Here is an 18,741-nt window from a genome sequence, read left to right as displayed (position 1 = left end):
TGATTAGCTTTGCTGATCGCAAAAACAAATAAACAGCAAACCAAAAAAAAAAAAAAACCCTGCCAACAGGCATCTCTGAACTAGCCTTCAGCTATGGGGTATTACAATCCCAGGTTATCACTCTTCGGCCTCCCTTCCCCCTTCCCCTTCCCCACCCTCCCCCACCCCCCTTCTTTCTACCCTCCTCCCACCCCTCCCCCCAGAATCCCCCTGCAAAGTGGCAGTGACTGCCGGTGTTGGCCGGCAGGTCTCAGGCTTGTGAACTCTCGGCATTGTTAGTCAACAGTCAGGAAGTGTTCTGTATTGCAAAGGCTAACCTGGCCTGGGGATGAATCCAAACTCTTGGGGGGCCTTTGGGACCACAATAGCAGGGGGAGAAGGGCATTCTCTGGGGGCCTTTGTGGATGAAACCGACGACAGGAAAATGAGAGATGGTTACCATGCGCAAAACCTAGCCTGGCAGACTTAGCAAGGACTCTTTAGCCTACCAGTGATGGGGTTCTTGCATCCAGCACACTTCTTGGCCACAAAGTTCTTGTAGCAATCCACGCAGTAATACTGGTCCTCCACAGCGGTGAAACGCTGCCCAGCCAGCTTCTTAGAGCAGGTAACACACACAAAGCAATCGGCATGCCAGGGCTGATCCTGGTAAGTGATTCCTCCAGATGTGATGGCCTAGACCAGGGAGTGTAGCACCGAATTCAGATTCAACAACCATTTTGTTGAATGCCTACTGCATGCCAGGCACTGTGCTGGGCGCTTTGGTATACAATATCTCATTTAATCTCCACAACAGCCATGGGAGGCAGGGGCTATTATTATCCCCACTTTACAGATGAAGACACCAAGGCTCGGAGAAGGTGAGCCCCTATGTGAGGTTACACAGCCCCTAAGTGGTGGAGGCAGGCTTCTAGAGCCAGGGCTGCCCAGCTCAGCATGCCATACGGGCCACCCGCACCACCGGGCTGAGGATGCGTACCGACAGCCTGACTTGGCTGTGGCACTGCTTCCTAATCCACGATCTCCTCATCTGTAAAACGGGAATAATAATTCCTACGTCACAGGGCTGTCGTGAGGATGGAATGGGATAGTGTGTGTGGAAGTGCTCTGCAAACTGTCAAACACTTCTAGAAACAACGGTCAATGCAGAACTCCCTTGAAAGCATACCTTGTTGCACTTCACGCAATGCTTGGCAAACTTGGTCTCATGGCAAGTCACGCAGTAGAAGTCCTCCCCTTTAGGGAAGAAGCTTCCAGTCCCGATGACTTGCTTGCAGTTACTACAGGTGAAGCAGTCTTTGTGCCAGACGGTCCCCTTGTACTCCACGTTTTGATCTCCTGCAGGGGGAAGCAATTGGATGGCCCCACTGACAGGCTCTGCAGGGGGCTGCATCCACTCAGCTCCCCTCCCCAGGCCCTCCAGAGGTGAGGGGATGCAGGCCCTGCAGTTACTGGCCTCACACCTCCAACTAACCTACCTGTGTTCTACTTGTGCTTGTGCAAACCCAGGATTTCTGTCATGGGCGGGGACCCCAGCATTATTATTTTAGGATCCAGTGCCTGAATCCCCCAACTCCCCCACCTTTATACCCTGCGTGCACTTAGACATTAAATCAGGGACTGCCTGGCCCAGAATGACACCCTGAGGAAGAAGCATGCTTTCATCACTTACTACGCCCAAATGAGAAAGCGCTACATACTGTTCACTTCATTCTCTTGCCACAGGCTGTTCTCGCCAGTGTTCTTTAGTCTCCGAGTGTGTGCGTGTGTGCGAGCATATATGTGTACGCATATATACGTGTATGTATATGTGTACATATATATGCTAAGATCTCAAAGCAGCTCAGAGCAACGTTAGCCCCACCGTGATAAGCAAGCCCACATCACGTCTGCCCTCAGGGCCTCCTCCCTGGGAACCCGGGGTGGGAAGGAGGCAGTACCTGCCACAATGGCCTTGAAGCACCCCTTGCACTTGGGGGAGTCCTCCCGAGTGGTGCACTTGTTGCACAGGATCTTGTTGTCCTTGGCCACAAAGGTCTCATTGGCCAAGGGGTGAAGGCACTTGGCACAGCGGAAGCAGGTGTCGTGCCAGAAGCGGTTCTTATAGTGCACCTCCTAGAAACCAAACAGACAGGGTGGGCCACCATGAGGGGTGCTGGGGATGGTGGCAGGAGCCCTCCCATAAGGCTGATTTCCCTGGGACTGACCTCTGAGATGACACAGTCCCTTACACCTGGGACTGCCCCACAGTGACTGTTCTTATAGGAGAGACGCTGAGGTGAGGATAAAAATCTCACAATTCTTGAAATATTTAGAATGCAATCAAAAGAGCTGGCAAGGGCCTTGGCGCCCATCCAGTCAAGCCCCACATTAAACAGCTCGGGCCACTGTGGCCTGGGGAGTGGAGGCGGCTTCCTTGAGGCCTCAAGGTGGCTGCAGTGATGCTGGGAAATCCTAACAGCCAGCTGCTGCTGCCATGGTTGTGGGCAAAGGACATTCCAAAACCCGGCCCTTCCCATTGGCACATGGGGATGCCCATTACCTTGGAGTCCGCACCGATGGGCTTGCGGCATTCCACACAGGTGTTGGCACAGAACTTGTCAAAGCATTTCAGGCAGCAGTGGTGGCCATCCTTTTGCACATACTTCTTCCCCTGCAAGGGATCCCTGCAGTAGTGGCAGTCAAACTTCTCCGCCATGGTGCCCACCTTGTAGCTGGAGGGACCTGCGGGGGCAAGCAGGCAGGACAAATGACCACAGGAAATGCCCCAGCACCCTGAGCAGTGGCTCCCAGAGGCACCTGCGCAATGCTGCCTTGGAGTCCATGGGGTCTGAGGACTAGGACCCTGCTTCCCCTTCAGCCCAGCTGACCACCAGGCACCAAGACAACAGATACTTCACTAAGATTCCAGGAACAAACGCACCCCGAGGGGCCAGATGGCCGATGGCTAGTGATTCCCTGGGTAGATGGTAGAAGCCCCTGCTCAGATATACCAACTGTGCTGATTCACAAAAGATGCGGAGCGGGGCAAGTGGATCAGAGCCTGTATTGGCCAAGTCACCAGATAGGGGACAGGATGCTGGGAGGTGTGGCTGAGCAGTGCTATTGTGCTATTGAGCAGTGACCCGATGGAGTGGAGGGGTGTGATGGGGCAGGCAGGCAAGAAGCAGTTGTTTTATACAAAGGAAGAGTGTGGGGCAGAGGCTCAAAGGGGTGCAGGAAAGCAGGGGCCCCGCCTGCAGGCAGCAGCTTCTCTAAGCCCACCACGTTGTCATCAAGAAGCCTCTCTGCCCGCTTTCAGCTCTTCCTCCGTCACTTTTTAGGGAGGGTAGTATCCTCTGGAGGCCTCCCGTTCCTCCTATCTATAAAATTCTATTCATCAGAATAGAAACTGACAGCTCATTCTGTACCACACCAGGCACCTAAGCAATCCTTGTTAATTTGTTTAAAATGTTTAAATTTACTTGCAATTTAGCAGAAAAGTGTTAAATCCCTGAATAGATCCTAACGAGTTTTGTCCAAGAGAGTTTACTGCCTTTTGAGGCCAGAGCAATATAGCAAGAGAGGACTTATATAAATGGCCTTGTCAATTGGCATAGGCAAGTTTGGCAACCTTGAATTATCTGTCATAGTCACGGGTGGCTTTGTGACCAAAATCAAACCCTCCCTTGAGTCAAGCAAGTGAGAATCAATAGGCTCATAGAAGTGTAACCAGTATTACCATTTGGGATATTTGCTGTCTTAAAAATTATAATCTTAAAATAGAGTCTGGAAAAAATTATTCCAAGAATCCCTTCCACTCCCTCCGTATGAACAACCCCTCTTCCCTCCCTGGTCCCCTCCCCGGCTGTGGCCCTAGACAACACGCCTGCAATCCCAAGCATTACTAAGGCACTCTGCGGCTCCCTTTGCCAAGGCATTTCCTATAGAATCCTGCCACCCAAAAGGTACCAAATATGAGTTTCTATTAGCTTTCAACTTCTTTAAACATATGCTAATTTGTTCCTCTCCCCCGAAAAAGAAATTTACACGGGTAAATAGATAGCAATTATTTCATTTGTGCAGGAAATACAAGAATTGAGACTATTTTCTGAAACTATCCACAAACATGGTTATTGTGCTAGCAAACATCCAGCATAATTTAGAGAGAAAGAATGAGAGAAAATAAATGAGCAGTTGCCTGGTACTCACCACAGCTCTTCCACTAACTGAAAGCCCCAAAGTCTCACTTTGGGTTCCATTCCCAGGGTTTTTTTTATACAAACACATGTCCAAGTTATTTGGATCTTGTTGCCATGAGCAACCAAACAGCAGAGAGTGAGCTAAGGAAACCACACCCTGTGTTTGAGAAGCCGCCTGGGCAAAGGCTGTTGAACTCTCACTCAGAACCAAGCCTCCAAACAAAGGAAATCAGGCCACTGGATGAGCCACAGGGCCTTCTGCCTCCTGCTGACACACAGACCCCCCTCATCTCTAAGGAGCTGGCAGATGAAGCAGATGAGTGACATTCTTGTGCAAGGACAGTTGCTTAGGACAGTTGTGCCACAATTAAGAGACTTAGCAAGACCAGAGAATGCTTTTTAGAGAAAAGTTCAAGTTAGAACCAAACTGGGATGTTCCTTTATATAATGGGTTAGAAACAAAAACTAGAGACGCAATGGACACAGGGCCTATCTCCTTGAACTATGTACTGTTTAGGTAAGGAAGCTTTTAAACTGCTTTTAGCCTCTGTGTCTATAGAGAAAAGTACCTGTCCCAGTGACAGTATATGGAAAATCACTCTCCTTAATCCATTCTTGTTGGTCTTTCCAGTGTCACACAGAAGCTTCGTCTTAGCTTTGCCATACTGATAATATTGTGCCCTCAACAAAGACTTGCTTTCTTGTTAAGGGCTGAGTTGAGAAACCAAATAAATCTCCAGTAACAGCAAGTGGCAAGAAATAAATTATCAGTTGCTCCTAAATGCCATTTGGCAGGAAAACACAATTTGTAAGATTAGACAGCACTGGCTTCCTGCATGGCTAGTAACCATTGCTGGTTTAGCCTTTCAGAGACTATCTTCTGGACCATATTTGAAAATCCCTCATTCTCTCTTACCAAGGTCTCTATTTAGTATACAACTTTGAACCTACTCGTTTTAGTATCACTTGCTTTTGATACCTTTATAAGCAGAAATTGATTCCAAATATTTCTAAGTTAAAGTACTATATAAAGTTCCACCTAAGGTGAGTCAAACCTCTTAGTATTTGAGTCCTAGCTTTTTTTTTTTGGTTTCTTTTTTATTTATTTATTTATTTTTTATTTTTATTTTTTTGGTTTCTTTTTTTTTTATTTTTATTTTTTTTATTTTTTTTATTAGGTTAACTAGTGTCATACCAAAGAAAAAACACTAGAAAACACAATGAATGCCATTTAGAAGTAGAGGTTTTGAAGAGAAGGAAAACTGCATTATGGTTCAAAGTACCTGAGAGATCTTAACTGCCATGTTTTTCACACTTTAAAACCACACACTTTCAGTACTTTTATATTACCAGTGCAAAGTTCTTCATTGTTTAGTCTCATAGTTCTAGAACATGACTTGCTCAGAGTTCTAAGCATCCAGATGATAAAATAATCCACAGCTCACCAGTGAAGATAGAAGTAACAAAGGGTGTTGAAAATGTCAGACAATGAAGTCACTGGCCACTGTATCATTCCTATAGTACATGGTCTTAAACCAAGCAAAAGGAAAATCAAATGAATCAACCCCAAGTTAATAGTACCCATAAGAAGAGTTTCATCTCTTGGTATTTTTGAATCCTAGCTTTAGGCAAGATTTTTTCACTCTGTAGTTTGAAAACTCTAGGGTCACCTTACACCTTAGATTCCCCACCACTGTATACTTAAACCTACAGTCTGTATCCAGAAGGAGAATCATTTCAAAGGGCATATTCTTTTAGAATACATTTCTACAATTCACTTGAGTCCTTTTAATGTGTGTGGAAACAATTAGTCAAGATAAAATAGGCACTTCTAGGAATGTTGGATTTGTTGCATAATAAGTAAACAGGCTAGAAATACTTAAAGTATGTTAACAATGTCTATGTCAAATTTATGAACTTTCGTACTTGTTTTGCAATAAATCAAATTAAGTGGAACTCTGGGCAACCTGAATTAGCTTACATCACATACTTCTAAATTTATGATTATTTGTTACAAAACGATTTCAAACCCTCATGCACGCAGTGTGCTCAGGATGAAGTTGGAGGAGATACTGATCACATCACAATTTTGTATAAAATATGAATGATGTGCTGATGTGCACAAGACCAAAACAACTCTAAAAAGCCAGCTTATAAATGACAACGCTGAGACACACATGCAAAGATCCTGAGTGTGGGCTCCCTGAGAGTCTGAGCTACTGTCAAGCTTTGACTTCATGAGGAGAGAAAAGCTTGCTCTTTCCTTCTCTCTCTCTCTCTCTCTCTCTCTCTCCTCTCTCTCTCTCTTATTTTAGACGGAGTCTCACTCTGTCACCAGGCTGGAGTGCAGTGGTGCAATCTTGGATCACTGTAACCTCTGCCTCCTGGGTTCAAGTGGTTCTCCTACCTCAGCCTCCCAAGTAGCTGGAACTACAGGCATGTGACACCACACCCAGCTAATTTTTGTATTTTTAGTAGAGACAGGGTTTCACCATGTTGACCAGGATGATCTCGATCTCCTGACCTCATGATCCACCTGCCTTGGCCTCCCAAAGTGCATTTTACAGGTGTGAGCCACCGCACCTGAGATTACAGGGGTTACAGGCATGAGCCACCGTGCCCAGCCCAGCCTGCACTTTCTTTTGTTTGAAATGAGAGAATAGGGAAAAATGAAGATAGCATTTTACCTCTTTGTTGTTGTTGAGACAGGGTCTCGCTCTGTCGCCCAGGCTGAAGTGCAGTGGTGCTATCCTGGCTCACTGCAACCTCCACCTCCTGGGTTCAAGCAATTCTCCTACCTTAGCCTCCTGAGTAGCTAGGACTATAGGTGAATGCCACCACGCCTGGCTAATTTTTGTATTTTTAGTAGAGATGGGGTTTCGCCATGTCGGGCAGGCTGGTCTTGAACTCCTGACCTCAAGTGATCTGCCCACCTCGGCCTCCCAACTTGTTGGGATTGCAGGCATGAGCCACCATGCCCAGCCAAGCATTTTACCTCTTCTTTTGGGCTCTCTTTAACCTTACAGAATTACATGTACTTAGGCATTTATTTCTTAGGGAATAATTTTTTATCCCCTTAGCTATTTCTAAGTACATGAAATGTGAAGGCCTTTAATCTTCCAGAACTTCTAGATATGTTTGCCTTGACCTATTGCTGTTATCTGGGAATGGGAGTGTCAGCCATCATTGAATGAAACATTTGCTACACATCATCACAATGCTTCTTCCCTTACCACTTGTCTTTGTGGAGGGCATGTTTGCCCTCGGGCAGCTCTTTGACTAATTTTAATGTCTCGGTGTAGCCCTCATCTGTGCATAGTAGGGATGCTAGAGTAGGTATTAGACATGAGCAGGGCAAGAGAGGGCCCCCCACCCAACCAGGAATGTCAGGCGGCTGTCAGGTGAAGGTCAGATGGTTGTTAAACTATCTCGCGCTAAAATAATAATTGGTTGCAGCTGGCACCAAGGAAACACGGTCACTAATAGACAGAAACACCTGAAACTGATGATCAGCCACGTCCCCATGAGATCTCAGGAGGTGGGTGAGTGGGCTCAAGCATGTGCACTAAGAGGCAAAATGGCGGTGTTTAACTGGTATAAGACCTACCTCTGGGAATGCTCTACTGCTAAGGGAAAAATTGCTTAAAGTAAGCATGCACACAACTTCAGTAAAAACCACGCATGGGAAGCTTCCCAAGTGCTGGCAGGCCACTGGGCATGCGGACAGCCCACCCCAAGGGAAGAATCAGGAGAGAAGTAATATAACACCCGAATCATGCCAACATATAAAAGCCCAGGTCAAAGGTCAAACCATGCACTTGAATCTCTCAAGTAGCCTGCTTGGTCATCTTCCAAAGTGTACTTTACTTTCATTCCTGCTCTGAAACTTTTATTTTATTTTATTTTATTTTGAGACGGAGTCTCACTTTGTCACCCAGGCTGCAGTGCAATAGTGCAATCTCTGTTCACTGTAACTTCCGCCTCCCAGGTTCAAGCAATTCTCCTGCCTCAGCCTCCCAAGTAGCTGAGATTACATGCGTGTACCACCACGCCTGGCTAATTTTTGTATTTTTAGTAGAGACAGAGTTTCACCATGTTGACCAGGCTGATCTCCAACTCCTGACCTCAAGTGATCCACCCGCCTCAACCTCCCAAAGTGCCCGCATTACAGGCATGAGCCACCGTGCCCGGCCTCCTGCTCTAAAAGTTTTTAATAAACTTTCACTCCTGCTCTAAAAGTTGCCTTGGCTTCTCCCTCTGCCTTGTTCTTCCTTGAGGAGGCAAGAACTGAGGTTGCTACAGACCCACAGATTCCCCGCTGCTAACATAGTTTGGTGCCAAGTGACTTGGATACATTCCCTGGTGCTAACAAGTGGGGTTTCTCTATCACAAAAAGTTCTGCTCATACACTAGGGGCCCCAGTACCTAATCCAGGGCTTTGTATACAGGAATCACTCAGTATATGCCTGTTGATTGACAGATGGAGATACGTTATCACAACTAAGTTTCTAAAACTTTGGTATGTGGATAGTCACTGAAAGTAGCTTCTGATCCAATTATCTGAGCCTCTATTTTGTCCATACCAACCCTATTTCAGGACCACACTGATTTCCTTTCTGTAAGGACTTCTTTCTTGGGCCTGTTCTCCTCTGCTTTCATGGACTTATGAACCTAATGCAATATAACATACTATTTCCTGATTTTTAAAATCATCTTATATGACGTGTAAGGTGCTAAAGTCTAACCTACACCTTAGGATCACATAAATGTCCCCTGATTTTCTAAGACAGAAAGCATCATTATTAAATAATTTAATTTAAAAATTAATTAAATTAAAGTTTTACAAGCTTAGAATACAGTTAGAAATGTGGCTGGGTGATAAAATTTTAGACATTTATTCCAAAAGGGTAGCCTGACTTTCTATGCCTGCTTCAAAAGACACATCATTTTCACTTAATAAACAAGCTTCCTTTTTCAGAAAATTCTTGAACTACATCCAACATGCTGAGAGGTGCCTAAATAAACCTCAGTATCTTAATTAAAAGTTTTGGCTTTCAATTTAATCATGTACACATACAAGTAATATAACATTACAACATTTGTTTTTTTCTTTTTTCTTTTTTACTATAAACCTCTCATTAAAGAAGATTCGATTTGTATTTAATAAATCTTGCTTGTGTTTTTACATGTATTTTCTCATGTATTTCTTCCTATTGTTCATTTTCTCCCTCATGCCTGAGTTGCTCAAACTATGAATATTTAAGGAGAATGTGAATATCATGAGTAGGTAGCATTTTTCTATGTGCTTTCCATGAAGGGTGTAATATACAGTGTAAACAATGAACAACAACCCAAATGGAAAAAAATCAGGTTATTTCAGATCTGTTCATCACTAAATCCAACCTACCAGTACATTAGTGACTCCACATATAAACACTGGCTTCTAAAGAAAGGGTATAATGCTTTCCTCAGAACATTCAACAAATGGAGCAAAGCCTTAGCCGATGAATAGGACACTTGTGTAGTAGACATGCTAATGCACCTGGAGGTGTCGTCAGACATTTGGGAATAAATACCTAAGTAGCTGCAATGAGACGGAGCTCATGAGTCACGGCTGAAAAGTAGTCTTTCATACAATTTCATACAAAAATCAGAAAGTGTTTTTTCCCTTCAAAACAGAACGTGTACAGAATGATTCATTGTTATTAGCAACTTCACTGGTATGCTGCATTTAGAAAAAAACAAATCTTTTTTGGGTCACTGATGTATAACTAATGCCATTTTAGCTTATATCAGGTGTCAGGAGGGTTCGACATAGATTATTAAAAGAAAAATTATGTGCCACTGAACTTCCTGCAGTCCAGATTCTATTCTAGTACCATTTTGTCTGTATATGAAGATTTTTCATAATGTTGCACAGATTACGTGCAACACAGCCCCTCTTTCATATGGGAAAAAAAGCATTTCTGACTCGGCAGCAAAAGAGCATGTGTTTTTAGTTTCTTCAGCTGTGGTGAAGTAGTAGGCAGTCATTTGCTGGTCATCAAAAGTACAAAATGTTCAGTTTCACCCTCACTCAAATCTTCTGAATTTTAAGAAGCCAATCCAGTTGGATTACTTTCCTCTCATCCTACCCTCTCATTTTCCATCCCTGCCCTGAGAAAAGACTGGCAGGCTTGTGCAGCCCACTGAGTAGCGGCTGGTGAAGGGAATCGATGGCTGTGTAATATGGCAAGTGACGTGATCCCCCTCCACACCCCAATCCTGGTTTTCGACTTGAAAGGCCAAAGGCTAAAGAAATTCAATCTACATAATTTTGCAGACTGAAAGTCTTCAATGTCAAGACTCTTCAATGTCAAGAGTATACATTTTTTGGTCTTGAAATGTCCTCTCAGTATATGGATAGTCACTAAAAATGGATTTGGATCCAATTATCCTAGCTTCTATTTTGCCCATACTGAGCCCGTTTCAGGGCAACACTGATTTTCTATGAGGACTTCTCTCTCTCATGGACTGATTCTTCTCTGCTTTCATGAACCTATTAACCTAATGCAATACAAAATGCAATTTCCTGAATTCAAAAATCATCTAAAAGGTATAAATAATTGGTCTCATTTAGCCACAGTTATTATAGCCTCCAGACTCACATACACAAGAACGACGTAAGATTTGGTGCAATTTAAAACCCAAGGTTGGGTATGCTATAAACTTTCTGTCACTATTTAAACTTTTAAACTTTCTGTCACTATTCTGTCACTTAATTAGTAAATAAAGTGAGAGTTATTCTACCAGGTAACATGCATTTAAGGTTCATCAGGACAACTAGCACAGCTGACTAGTTTGCCTACACCCAGAGAATGTGTATCTTGGCTGATAACCACAATCTCAAGCATTTGGTACCATGTTTGTGAAACAGCTCCTGAGGGTCGGAAAAAAAAAAAAAAAAAAGACAACTTTTGAACACTTGGGAACAGGGAAGACATTACATATTAATTCATTAAGGTAGGGCATTCCATTGCAGCATATTTAAAACCCCAAAAAGAGAAATTTCCTAAAGTATTTCCATCGTTTAAATATTGACAGGCAATGAGTTTTAAAAAATGATTTTTCAAAAAAAAAAAAAAACATAGATAATGACGTCCCTTAATCTGAAAGCTGGGAGACAGGACGAAGTGCCTTCTTTATACCTAACTGTCTGACTTTACCAGCCCCAAGAAAGGGAACCGTTACTTAGGCAGAGGGCCACAGGGCCACAGCCACCCTCCTGGCTTCAAATAACTGGGCTTTTGGCCCCTCAGCCCCTAGTTCATAGATTTCTTGTCGATGGCCAAAGGGCTTCCTTAATTGTAAGGTTACAAAACCAGAAGAAAATGCTCATGGACCAGGGAGTCCAAAATGTGCCCCTTTTTCTGCTAAAAACAATTAATAACATACTTATCATATCAAAAGGAACACAGCTGTTACTTCGGGAAGATTTAAAACACTGTCAGCAAAAGGGAAGATGTGCTAGGTCATTATGGACTTTCTTAGTTACAAATGTTCCTCCTTCCAGCTCCACATTCGATTTACCTTCTCCAAACACCTTGGATGTAAAGCACTGTCAAGATGAAGAATTGTATCTTATAAAAAAGAAAGCCAAAAATTCCTAACCAAAAAAACCTTTCCTCACACAATCTCTTACAGTTTCATGAGACGTCCTGAAAAAGGTAAAAATATAGTGGTAACATGTTTATATACTTCTTTTTAAAATAAATCACTCAAACTGTTCATTGTACTTGAACAATATTTTGTCTTTGAAATAGCATGAAAGGCAAAGGCAAAACAGAGACAAGCTATAATTTATTTACTATTCAGACAAGACTAAAATCATTTCATCAAAAACCATCTTTCAGCCAAATGACGGATTCACTGCCCTAACAAAACTGTGCTCAATATAAGATAAAGAGCATGAAGTTTTTACCTGAGTGCCTATGGGAAGCCATGGCTCAGAGACCAAGTTCAGGAGCAGCACCTAGACCAGTCTTCCCTCAACCCCAGATGATAAGGCTGTGGCTCATTTGTGAACATACATTTAAGGGGAAGCGGCTAACACAAAAATAACCGAGAGCAGATGTCTCACCCCTCCCCAGAGATCACAACCTTAATCCCACTAGAAAATTCTTAACCATTTTAGGTGATCCGAGGGAGAAGAATAGGACCCAGTAAAAATACCAAACGCTACATATAAATACCTGCGGGGCTACTCAGCATCCAAATTAGCTCCAGAGCCAGAGAGGCCACATAGAAAGTCATCCCTGTACCGGAATAAAATTTGGACTCGGCTCTGGCATAGCTTAACGCTGAGCCAACCTTATTAATCCACTTTATATGCCTCAAGAGCTTGCATTTGGCCCTGTACATAATACATTTTTGTGCTGTTAATGATAAAAGTAACTCTAAGAGATAGACTTATGTTACCAGTGTAACCCAAGGAGATTAGACACTATGAATATAGAGATTAAGGGGATTATAGATGTTGTCACTCTATGTCCTCCTTAGTATGTTCCAGAGATCAGCAGATTACTGTACAGGAAAGGAGAGGGATCCTAATCTCCCCACCTCCTTAACGGCAGACAGCACAGAACAAGATGGGGAGACTATGCCTATCCTACCACACACACAATGAAGACATTTTGTCTCACAAACTCAACCTCTTGTTTTTCAGCATCAGGGACAATAAAAGGAAAAACATGAATGAAAATGAAGACATCAACCTAAAATGTTGTAATAGCTCAACAGGCCATCAGATGGCTGGGGGCTGGCTATTAGGAGCATGTTCTAGAAAAAGAAAGCCCCCAAGTCCCTCCAGGACCTTCTTCCACATTCCTTTTCTGGCCTTACCCTCAGCCCCCTTTCCCTCACTCCCACCTCACTGGCCTCCTCACTGTCCCCTGTTCCCAGAGTCATGGTTGTTCCTTTCCCTACTTCGAGTCTGCTGGTATTGCACTGATTTCTCTCCTTGCTGTCTGATCTCCTGCTTTGCTCCATGAAGGCAGGGATTTAGTACTGGAGCTCACTGCAGCGGCCCCAGAGCCTAGAATACTGCCCAGCTCCCAGGAGGCTCTCAATAACTATTCCTTGAAAGAATGAACTAAATAACTGAAATATCCATCAAGCCTCCAAAACATAGTCCCACCTGCAATCCTGAAAGTGGTTTTGGCCACTCAACTTCAAGGAAAGCAGCTGACCTTCTCGCTGGTACAGACACCTTTATAGCCACTGTCTTGTTTAACAGTGCATGTCACTGGTTTTGGCCCTATTCACACATCTCCCCTACCAGGTTGAGGGCCAGGGCAGTGCTTTGCTTGTCTTCATGTTCCTATAGCACAGAGTAGGTGAGCAGTAAATGCTCCATGAATAAATGAATGAATGAGTTCCCCAATTCTTATGATCTTCAAATGTTTAAGGAAAAGTTATTCTAAAAGACAACTGACATCAGTAACTCCCAGTTAGCTAGAAAATGACACAATAAAAGCCAGGTTGTTACGAGTAAATTTATTCCATGTTAGAGGAAAAAAATAAGCCTGGGAAAAGAAGAGAAGCTACACTGTGCTCTCGCTCCATGCCTTTCTAGTCTCTTTCTTATCCAGCCTGATTAAACTATGGTGCGGAGATCAGCCAGTTGTAACAACACCACACCCCTAAAATAAACTGAAACTTTTCACCTAGAGGAAATTCTCTTACTTTATTAGATGATTAACCTTAATGAACCCTGAATTTTTTATTTTAGCAAGGTATATTTTTAGGAAGAGCCCATGTATGTTGAAATGCCTCTCTTGCAGCGCTGTGAACAATAGGCTTGGTGTGCCAAATACTTTCCTTTAGGAAGTCAATTCCTGTTTCAAGCTACGCATCAGGAAGTGTCTTCTTTTAGGCAAGTATGGTAGTTCTTTAGGTTTCTGATCATTTTGAAAAGCGACAACAGAATATGGACGGACAGCTTTATGAAAGTATCAAAAAACAAATCTGCTTTGCCTAAAATACAAGAGAAAATTCAAAGACAAGAGAATCACTTTTTGACCACCATGAATTAGTCAACTATGACCAGCCAGGATGGGCTGGGAGCCTGGGCCTGCAACAATAGCATTTATTCCAGTTATTTCCATTTCCATCAACCAGGTAACTCTGCCCTCCTAAAAACTTCATGAAGCATGACCACTACCTGCTCTGACATCTGGCCCTACTGCAGATGTCCTCAAGCCACAGAATTAGACCTTCCACAAAACCAAGACAGAAACGGCCCCTTGCATGATGAGAAACAATTTCTTAGGAAGAATAGTTGGTAACTTTGTCCTGCCTTGGATCAGTGGCTCGGAACCCTTGCTGGTTATTTCAGAGGTACCTGGAGTCACGGGTTTCATTGGCATATTAGTCAATCTTGTCACACATTAACAGTATGATGTTTAATAATATCTTTAAGAATCACTGTACTATTTACAAAGCACCTTTATATACTATTGGTGGAGTTGGCTGGTGTTTGGGAGCAACTCTCTTTGGTGTATGATGGTTACATTTCAGGCCTTCTAGTCTCACACTCTAGCAGTATCAAGACGCTTTTTTCAGTGAGTGCTAGGTATCAAACTCCCTAAGTTTCCCTTCCATGTGATCCTCTGCAAATCATTTACTTCAGGGTTTATCTATACATCCTTATGGTCCTACTATCTGCAGATGCATTATGACCTATTGTTGGGTTAACCTGTAGATAATGCCGCCCCAGCCATTGCTTTATTGTATATGACACGCATTTATTGGACAGATGCCCTACTATGTGGTGCAAGGTATTTTACTGGCCACAAAGAATGAAATACAGTCCTTACTTTCAAGTGTAACAAGATAAATATACAAATGACTACCATGCAAGGCAGAGCCTTACAAGTATTACAAGAAAGGTATAAAGTGTTACTGAGATTTATCACAGGGAGACATCACATCTGGTTTGGAGATCAGAAAAGACTTGATGGATGTCACAGCATTTGACCTGGTCCCTAAAGAATGATTAAGACTTTGGCATGCAGACAAGGGGGAGGGAGTGTTCCAAGAAAATGGTACCATGTCACCTAAGGTATGAGAAAAACACAGGACGTGTTCAAGAAGCAGGATGCAGCTGGGGGGTTTGGGGTGTGACAGAAGCACAAGATAAGGAGGTAGTGGGACCGAAAGCTAGAGAGGAGGGAAAGCCACACACGGAGGATATTTCTGCAACTGGTGCAAGGGGAGAATGAGATGCAGTCATGCAAGCAGTGATAAGAAGAGCAGATCTCAGAGAAGAGAGGAGGCAGGGAAGACAGCACAGGGTAATGCAATTGTCCACTGAGATGCAAGGAAAGACTGAAAGAATGAGAGGCAGGGGCAATGGGCATGGAAAGGAAAAACTAGATGTAAGGGACACTGTGACAGGGCTACAAGAACTGAAAGAAGGGGAAGGAGCCAAGGATCTCTCTGAGGTTGTGACTCTGGGTGACTGGGAAAATAATGGGGAATATGGGAGGCAGAGCTGGTGTAGGGAAGAATGGCACTTTATTTTAGACTTCACAGTGAGCTTCTTCTGAGATGTCAATAATGAACCCCCTTTAATGGGATCCCAGTTATCAAGGAGTGAGAGAGAACAGTAAGATTACAGTAGAATCACGTTTGTGGGATTTCTCACACTGCAATCTAATCCTAGCCTCTCTACCTCAGAAACACCACTGGGAGGATCAAACTTCAGAAGTTCAAAGTGGTGCAACCGAAGAATCAAACACGGCAAATTCAGTGACCCACTTAGCCCACATTTCAGGACTTCCTCATTCACAGCTTGACTTGTGGTCACCCTTCTCCCTTTACTAGATTTTTCTTTTCCTGAAGAAATTTCCAAATGGTTAAAAACTTATTCAGACTATTACTGGCCATTAGTCATGGCCAGGGGCAAGAGGCTGATAACAAACTATAATGGAGTCTTTGTGGATTTATCCGTGGTTTCATGTCCAGTTGTTTTTTTTTTTTGTTTTTTTTTTTTTACATGACTCTTCTTTCCCTCATATCTACTACTAATAAATTAATAGACTGCAAGTTTTTTTCTCAATATAATTTTGTCAGGCTACTTAATCCCTCTGCCAACAATTTCTCCTGAGTGAGTCCAACTGCAAGATTAAGGCAACTAGTCATGCACTATGATATGATGTGATTCAATGTTGAGCTCGCCGGAGTATTTCTTGTCCTATGTACTCTTGCCAGAAAAAGGCCCAGAACAGCTTCAGCCATCTCATGTTCCTGTCAATCTTTAAGGTGGGAAGAGTACTTTTTCCTACTGACAAGTCCAATTTTGCAAAGTCACTGCTTAAATGTCACAATTCATGGCATACCCATCAGAGAGTAAAATGAAAGAGAACCCCTGGAACCCCAAGAGGGGGGATTTGGTCATGTAAGGTCCTAATGAAAACAAACCTGAAATTCAGCCTCCCCAAAGGGTCTCTGAATCTCAGAGAAAAGGAAAAGGTGAGTATGAAAGAAGACCTGTAACAAATGAGATAAGATACATGAAATAAAGGACACTGTAAACAGCAAAGCACCTGGAAAATGCTAATTAACTCAACTGAAGACCTGTTCATTTCACAGTTGACCAGGGCTTAGAAGTTTCCTTATAATATTCACAGAGAGATTAAGAAGCATGAGCCATGGCCCCTGTCCTTTGATTATTGGTAACGTCATGATAAGTAACAGTTTTAAATGTCTCTTGTCCCCAAAGTCTGTGCCCTTCCTGTGTTACTACTAGAGGTTTACCAAGAGGCAGGAACTATCCTAACCACATCCTACAGATACTTTATGGGCCTATAACCAGAAATCACTACCAGGAAAGCACCGAACAAATGACTTTCAGAGCATGCCTAGGATGATATTTTTCAAAAAACAGAAGTGGCAAAAAAGTAAAAGAAGTAAAGAAAACAGAAACCAGAAAATGTTTTAGAAAGAAATATATAACATAAATACAGAATCTCAAATCAAAGGAAAATAAATGTTTCAGGAAACTGAGAAGCTGGTAAGGATAAATCTTTGTCACATTTTAGATGTTAAAATTATCTTTCAGTTTATTTCTACCACCTACTTGTGACATATCTGTTTTATTTCCATGTTGCCATGTACCATGACTCAAAACACCCTTTCAACCATGCTAAGTCCTGGCATTCACCAAGCCCACCTTTTATGAACATTTCAAGCCTCTGATAAATGCTTGAGGGCTAAACATTCCATGACCCTATTATATAATTTACCCAGCTGGTTAATATCCATAACAGGAAAGAAGAGCAAATCAAATAAGCTTCCATCCATACCTTTATTCTTAATGCTGATAACTGAGATCGACTGCCTTGTTCAGGGATGTTATCATAATAATTCATAAGCTCTGCTTCGTTGTGTGAAACATCAAGGCTAGTAACATACGATCTATCTTTATTTACCAAAAAACTATAATTAATACATTACTTTATTATGCATTGGTGTTTTCAAACCCCAAATAGAAGATAGCCCTAGAATTCAAGGTAAAGGTTGAAAAGACTCATGAGTGATTCTCTGGGGTTTGGTCAGTAGATCATCTGAACCTAACATGGTGCATGGAAGTGGACGCATGAACATAGCAGGAGGAAAGAGATCAAGCCGTGACCTGGATGTCACTCAGGAAGTCTATATTTTGTTAGGCAATAGCATTGTCTATTTTGATAGCAGGGGAAATCCAGATTTCCAGAGGACTGAAAGTACATAAAGTGAAAGCTCACTTGGCTCCCATCTGCCAAGTTTCCCCAAAGGCCAACATTTGACTGCCTGAGCAGTGTCTTGATTCAGATTCAATGCAGGAGTAATCACAGGTAGACAGAGGAGAGCGGTGGCCCACAGTGATTCGTATCTGAGAGAGCAAATAGGAATAACTTTCTGTGGAAGGAGCTCTTCTGTTGTGCCAGGACAGGCACTGTTTTGTGAAAACTCAGCTGCAGAACCAGAGTGATCTTGTTGGTGTGTGGTCTGCCATTAGATTACCACCCTCAATGGCAGCTTGTCTTCCCTGTTTGTCAACCTGTGCATGGTGAGGACAGAGCATAGGCTCCTCCACAAGTTGGAGAGGCTTGGCGGACCTGAAGATAAAGTGGGCCAGGTCTGAGGGTGTCTCCAGCTTCAATAAAGATCACATGATAGAGTTGGAAATGGCCTTAGATACCACCTAATCCAATCACCTCCTTTTATAGATGTAAAAGCTGAGGCCCAGAGATGGAGAGATGACCTGCTTCCCTGAGTTAACAGCTGCTCCAGGTCTAGAAGCTGAGTGTCTGGACTCCGAAGGCACTATTCCTTGTACCATATTAGCAAGGGATCTTTACTCATGACAATGTAAACCTTAGGAATGCTATATATGGTAAATGGGGTTTGTTATCCCTTGACTTTATATTCATCAACAGAGGTTAAGCTGGGTCACAGACCCTGAGACTAAGGGACAGTTGTGTGTGTAGATGACACATTTTGCAGATTCTCTCATGCAGCAGCAAGAGTCCAGTCA

The 18,741-nt window shown here is 43.1% G+C and overlaps 1 protein-coding gene across 10 annotated transcripts in view; it reads right to left on the bottom strand.

Annotated features, from left to right (window-relative positions):
• Nucleotides 1–18,741, bottom strand: part of FHL1 (four and a half LIM domains 1) — a 66,549-nt gene that overhangs the window by 2,234 nt on the left and 45,574 nt on the right. For 6 of the 10 annotated variants that reach the window (XM_054544115.2, XM_009235302.3, XM_054544116.2 and 3 more), the window contains exons 3-6: nt 2,543–2,724; nt 1,941–2,115; nt 1,169–1,338; nt 489–675 (exon numbers count right to left, since the gene is read on the bottom strand). In XM_054544115.2, the coding sequence (XP_054400090.1) occupies nt 489–675; nt 1,169–1,338; nt 1,941–2,115; nt 2,543–2,698 (688 nt within the window). In that variant the 5' untranslated portion in view covers nt 2,699–2,724. 10 annotated transcript variants of the gene reach the window in all.

This window comes from Pongo abelii, chromosome X (genome assembly GCF_028885655.2).
Source record: "Pongo abelii isolate AG06213 chromosome X, NHGRI_mPonAbe1-v2.0_pri, whole genome shotgun sequence".
In the NCBI taxonomy this organism is placed as follows: domain Eukaryota; kingdom Metazoa; phylum Chordata; class Mammalia; order Primates; family Hominidae; genus Pongo; species Pongo abelii.
Note: the sequence above shows the minus strand (reverse complement) of the source record. Positions and strands in the feature narration are given on the sequence as shown.